This window comes from Lissotriton helveticus, chromosome 2_1 (genome assembly GCF_964261635.1).
Source record: "Lissotriton helveticus chromosome 2_1, aLisHel1.1, whole genome shotgun sequence".
Lineage (NCBI taxonomy): Eukaryota > Metazoa > Chordata > Amphibia > Caudata > Salamandridae > Lissotriton > Lissotriton helveticus.
The window spans coordinates 2106349773-2106355961 of NC_136059.1; the positions used below are offsets into that span (position 1 = coordinate 2106349773).

At 55.0% G+C, this 6189-nt stretch overlaps 1 protein-coding gene across 1 annotated transcript; it reads right to left on the reverse strand.

Moving 5' to 3' along the window:
* Positions 1 to 1108: 1108 nt before the first annotated feature.
* Positions 1109 to 5954, reverse strand: HAND2 (heart and neural crest derivatives expressed 2). The gene is made up of 2 exons (XM_078677680.1): positions 4868 to 5954; positions 1109 to 1907 (listed from the first exon to the last, which is right to left on the reverse strand). The coding sequence occupies exons 1-2, from the start codon at positions 5408 to 5410 to the stop codon at positions 1809 to 1811; spliced, it is 642 nt and encodes a 213-aa protein (XP_078533806.1). The 5' UTR covers positions 5411 to 5954; the 3' UTR covers positions 1109 to 1808.
* Between the last annotated feature and the right edge of the window lie 235 nt (positions 5955 to 6189).

The following is a 6189-nucleotide window of genomic DNA, read 5'->3' on the forward strand; positions in this document are numbered from 1 at the left end:
GCACACAACCCCACACGCTGGATACACACAGAGCACACCTCACCGTCAGTATACATGCTGTGTAGATATTAAAGAACTTACACAAGGGTATTCGATCTGCCCTTGTGTCCCCCATCTATGCACTCAGACTCGCCCCGGTCTTTCTGTCTCTTTCTCTGCCTCTCTGCCGGTTGTCTTTCACATTATCTACGTGGCTGTCTGTCGGCCAGAATGGCGGCTTCCTGCTCACCATCTTGCCGGTGTAACACTTTGCAAAGGGAAGGCCGCGGGCTGCAAGTATGACTTCAGGGCCCAGTGATTTAGGGTTCTGCGTCACGGAAGCATTAATAACCCTATTTGCAAGAAGCCTCAACAAAGACTGCAGCCCTGACCCCGTGTACCTAAGTGAAGGTCTCATTAGCAAAACAATGCACAGCTGATCCGCGCGCCTCTCCCGCCTCAAACATCTGAGGTAATGCTGGACACGAGCAGGCGTCGAGGAGGCCAAGAACTGCAGGGGTAAAGCAGAGTTCAAGTCCGAGGCTTGAAAACCGGGGTCACCTTTCCACAAACTAGTATGCGCTGTTTATTAATGGACACAAAATGCAGCCACACAGTACCATCAGACATTTGTACTCTCGAGGGTTACGCGTCCAGCTTTATAATTTATATATTCTCGGATTTTCCTATTTAAAAAAAAACAAATGACAGCCCTCAAAGCCAAGAATGTTTGCGCTATAATAACCTACTTTACAGGCCAACAGCAACCACATGGATTTTCGGAACCCAGGTGGCTACATTTTGACAAGGCTACTTGTAAAATGAAGCCCTATTTGACACCAAACATCTGGGCCGTCGGAGCAGAGTGTGAGAGGCCGCCGAGCGCTATTCTGCAGCCCTCTGCCAGGTTATCTACAACTCTTTCCAAGCACATAAGCAAAACACCCTCTGTAAAAACACACAGTGGTTTATTGAACATTTACAACGTTTACACCATCAAATATTAATTAAACTCCACATTTTAAGACGGAAGTTCACACAAATAAATCGCCTTCAAGACTAGAACATCACAACACCGAGGACAAGAACACAACTGGAGAATAGCAATACCAATATTGGGGAACAGAGAGGCCCTTCCTTCGCTGGCCTCGGGGTGGGCCTCTGTCTGTGCTCCCGGCGGCCTTCGCATGGCCGGGACCCCCGTCTATCCTCGCCGGGCCTCTAGACTGCGCTCAGGGGTTCTGCGGACATTGCACATAAATAAACCGGACGGTTCCGAACGCTGAGGAGAGACAGTGGTCCAGGGCTCGGGGGCCGTCTACCGGCCTGAGGGGCGCCGGCCTACCCGGGCCTGAGGGGCACCGGCTCAAACTGGCATGGGACAGACCTGGCATGATGGGTTCAGGCGGTGCACTGTTGGGAGAGTCACGGGCCCAGCAAGGGCCACGGATAGACTAGCAGCCCGAGGGGCACGGACAGGGTATGGGGATGCGCGCCTCCCTTGGGGGTCTCCGGGCACCACACTATCTCCAGGGGCTGCTGGGACCTTACACCGTCTCCCAGGGCTTGTCGCACCCGTGCTGCCCGTGGACGCCTGGGGGCCGTGTGTGGGGGAGGAGTGCGCGGACCCTCACCCGCCTTGGGGGCCTATTCGAAGTGATCCTCGGACCTTACCCTCACCCCAGGCCCCCTCGGACCCCACTGTCCGTGGGGCTCCCCGGAGCCCGCAGCAGCCTGGCTGCTCCTTGGACTCCTCCCCGTCTCCGCGGCCCCTCGGCCCCTGCTCGGAGCCGAGGGGCCCCTCGAACCCACAGCGCCGAGGGCCACAGTCACTGCTTGAGCTCCAGCGCCCAGACGTGCTGCGGCCAGCCAGTCCTGCCCTTGGTTTTCTTGTCGTTGCTGCCGACTGTGCTTTTCAAGAGTTCATTCTGGGGAGAGAAAGAGAGAGAAGGCAGCGGTTAGAGGACATCCTGGAGGCGCAAAGGCGCTGACTGAGAAAAGCAAAGCAAATAACCATAACACAATTCACAGTTCCCGTTATTATTTGTGAACAGATGTGCGCGTAAACTATTGCATTTCACCAAACAATGCTAGATAAAGACATTCCCAGATTTGTTCATCTAGATGCAAAACTCGGCTGTAAAATCCCTCCCACACGTCACAGCCCAGCACACGGCAAAGTATACACGGCTCTTTCCGCAGAGGTACACGGGAGAACCTAGCAGGAAGTCTAACATCTGAAAGACGGATGACCCGCCTGCATATGAGGTCGGTTTTTTTATGGATGGGAAAGTGAAACTGGAGAAAAGTGCATATGTGTTTGTCTGGAAACGCACGGTATCTGTAGGGGCAGCTGGAGTGCATGCGGTATTTACAAATGAAGGAGTGAATGTAAACGCAGGAACCTGAAAGTCACATTGTGTCCACTGAAAACCCAAGCCACGTCTTTGGTAAATCTGTGCCACGCACCGATCGCTGCCCCAGCGTTCTCATGTATTCCTCCCTCGAATGGCGGGGACCGGAACTGGTGGTTTGGACGAGCCCCCAACCCCCATAGCTGCAGCTCTATCGAGGACTGTCAAGCTGCAAAGCACAGTCCTACAATCCACAGGTCAGACTGCCCCGTGGAAGAAACCGCGCACGACAGCGCCTACCCACGTGTCACAAGTTATTACTGTGCACGCATCACTTGTGAGATACTCACGCAGCCAGAAACTTCGCAGAAAAGATGCCCGTGTGTTTTCAAAAATGCCCTGGAAGTACACACCGGCGATTCTGGATCACTGATAGGTTGAATAATTCTATTGAATACCTTACCGTGTGCACGATTATGCCACATATAAATACTAATAATTTCTTCGTACATTATGCCATAAGCATGTTTATACAATAGGTCATTTTTATGAGCACAAGTATGCAGGATTCTGCTGCACGTCCGTCAGTCTGTCCAGCATCTGCACGCGAGGTCGACTCACAACCACTGAGCTCGCGCCCACACAGCACCAACGTGCACGCACGGCCCGCGTTCAACAAAGCTAAGCAAGTGTGACATTCACTTCACGACACGTCCTGATGAATGGGCACAAAAAGAAAAGAAAAATGTTCGTCAGTGGAATGACGGTAAATCAAAGACCTGAATTACCATTCAACCAAGAATATCTTTGGAATCGGGAGGTGAAATGTTGATTTTTGTAATATTCAAAATGTTTCTTTACAGCAGCGAGAAATGTATACAAGAGCGTACATTTCTCAAGCCGTTCCAGAGCATCTTAATGCCCGGGTAAAACTGGGCATATTCCAGGCCGTGTTTCACCTTCACGGGGAATGAACTCACTTCCACGGTGAGGTCAATAAATCCTGCTAAATATCGCAGGGAATCACTCTCTTGCGTGGGGGCTGCCGGGGTCGACAGTGACTGAGCTGAGTGCGGGCAAATCCGTATTAATGAAAGACGGGCCGTGGGAATAGTGCACTCAGCGCCGGGGGAGCCGTTCACCGGGTCACCCAATAATGACGAATGCATGCACGTTGTCTGCACGCAGGATTATTGCTTACATTATCTTTGTATGTGTGCGTGTACATACATGTAAGGGTGTATATGTGCGTGTGCCTATATATATTCGTGTATCTATCTATTTATTATATTTTGACAGGCAGAGAACATGTTATTAATTTAATTATATATATATATATATATATATATATATATATATATATATATATATATATATATATATATATATATATATATATATATAAATAAAATACCGTTCTCTGCGTGTCAAAACATAATAAATAAATAGAAACACGAACATATTATATATGTGCACAGACACATACACGCACACATATACACTCTTACATTTGTGAACACGCACACATACAAAGATAGTATTATTTAGTGATACTGTGAGAGCGCGAGAGAGAAAGATAATTTGACCCCTGATCAGATAAATATCAAAATTACCAGACCAAATCTGTTTCTGTAAAGGCCCGCATGGCTACCATAGAGAGTTTAATGTGATGCGCATTTAATAGTATTTTCAATCAATTGCTGCCTTTCGCATCAAGCCCAAAGAAGGCTGTACTGAAATGCGATAACTTCTGGGCGCTATAACCAGAGTGGTGGTTCCACATAATGACCTAAGCCTCTTGCAGTGCGCAGCTGGGGACACTTGTGAAATCACACGAAGCGTATCCGGAGGTGGGCGAAACTGTTGCGAGGGAAGGGGCCCCTCTGAAAGAGGACGAAGATCTTGTTTTGGCCGGCCACGCCGCTACTACTTCCCCCGCACATGGAGTCCAAGGGGTGTGGGGAGGAGGTATGTGAGAGGGACCCGACACTGACTCACGGGACCCCAAAACCCCTGCAGACTGGCCGTAACTGCCCCACCCTCACTATAAGCCTTTGCATTTCACGCCGTGTATTCCACTATACCCCTCTAATCGCAGCCAGTGGCTGTAGGAATGAATTCCACCCCTCCCAACCTTGAAAGCACAGACAGCTCTGGACTCTCCGACTCTCCCTCCCGGGTCTCTCTGGATGCACTGCCCCCCCCTATCCACGCACACTCAGGATCTCTCTCATTGACTCCCTTCGAGAATTCACCCACAATCCTGTTGTCCTGGCTGACAGAGCCCGGGCCCATCTCTGCCCTACCCCTCTCATCCTTACTCTTGGTGCAGCCAGACCAGCCCTAGGCTATACTCTGGACCAGGCCCGGTCCCTCGCCTCCCCTCCCGCACTCACCAGCTCCTTCTTGCGCGTGACCTCTTGTTGCTGACAGTCCCCGGGCCCCACTGCCCCCCTCACCTTCGCACTCACCCGCTCCTTCTTGCTTGTCCCCTTGTTGCTGACAGTCCCCGGCCCCCTCACCCCCGCACTCACCAGCTCCTTCTTGCGCTTGTCCTCCTTGCCGTCGGGCCGCTTGAGGTCGGCGCGGAAGGCCTCGGCCTCGCTCTGCTCGTCCTTGGCCAGCAGGTCCATGAGGTAGGCGATGTAGCTGGTGGCCAGGCGCAGCGTCTTGATCTTGGAGAGCTTGGTGTCGGCCGGCACGTTGGGGATGCACTCCCGCAGCTCGGCGAAGGCGCTGTTGATGCTCTGCGTGCGCCGCCGCTCCTTGCGGTTGGCGGTGCCCCTGCGCTTCACCGGCCGGGTGCAGAGCAGGCCCCCGCCGGCCCCAGCCGGGCCCCCGCCGGGCCCGCACAGCTCCAGGCCCCCGCCGCCGCCCCCGTACTCCGGGCTGTAGGGGGCGCCCGGCCCGTAGTCGGGGGGCGAGAGCTCGGGGTGCCCGATGAGCCAGCCGTGGAAGTAGGGGGCCTCCTCATGGCAGCGGCCGGCGGCCCCCGCCGCCGAGAAGGGGTAGCCCTCGTGGTGGTGGTGGTGCACCGCTGGGTGGTGGTGGTGCGGGAAGCCCCCCACCAGGCTCATGTCCGGGCCCTCCCAGGGGCCGCCCCTGCGCGGGTCCCCCTCTGTCCTCAGGGCCGTGTCCGGCTCCCCATAGGCCGCGGCCCCCGCCCCCCGCTGCTCGCCGGGGGGCGTGAATGTTGTCCTGCGGCCTCCCCGGCACCACCACCGCCGCGCCTGGGAGCCCAGCGCGCCCACTGACGCGCCCTGCCGGGACTAGGCGCTCGCCGCCCGCCTAGCGCCGAGCTGGGCTTCAAGGGCTTTCCTAGACCCTGCTGTGCTCGGGGTTATTCCCAGTACCCCTCGTCCATAGCTCCTTGAGGCTGGGGTCCTCGCGTGCTGCCGGTTCCTCTCTCCAGGGGGTCACTGCGCCATCCCTGCTGGCCCTCTTGGCTTCACCCCGGGCTGTCTCCTTGCCACAGGCCCCCGGCAGCTCATGGGAGCCGCCCGAGTCCCCGAGGGGCTGCGCTGCTCATCATTATTACCGGTGTCTCGGCGCAGACAGCGTGTGGAGCACTGCAGGCGGCACCAGTCCAGGCTCACCACTGGCCCAGACTTCCCAGCCCATTCCTCCATGTACAGCCACATGTCCAGGACCCGAGGGGTTAATATATGTCGTCAGAGCCGGGCCCGGCCAGTCAGGGCCTAGGAGGGGCGCGGCCCAGGAGGCAGCAGTGAGGGCCTTTCATGTGTACTGCACTAATTGTGGGCCCCGCCCCTGGGGCCGGCTGTGCAGCCGTCTACAGAATGCAACGACACTGTACGAATCGAAATATAGATATGTGCACATATGTGTCCCTTGG

Excerpts from the sequence above, each read along its gene's own strand:
- HAND2 (XM_078677680.1), bottom strand. The coding sequence starts at position 5,410 with ATGAGCCTGGTGGGGGGCTTCCCGCACCACCACCACCCAGCGGTGCAC. Across the intron at positions 1,908-4,867 it reads ACAAGCGCAAGAAGGAGCTG|AATGAACTCTTGAAAAGCAC; the intron begins GTGAGTGCGGGG and ends TTCTCTCCCCAG.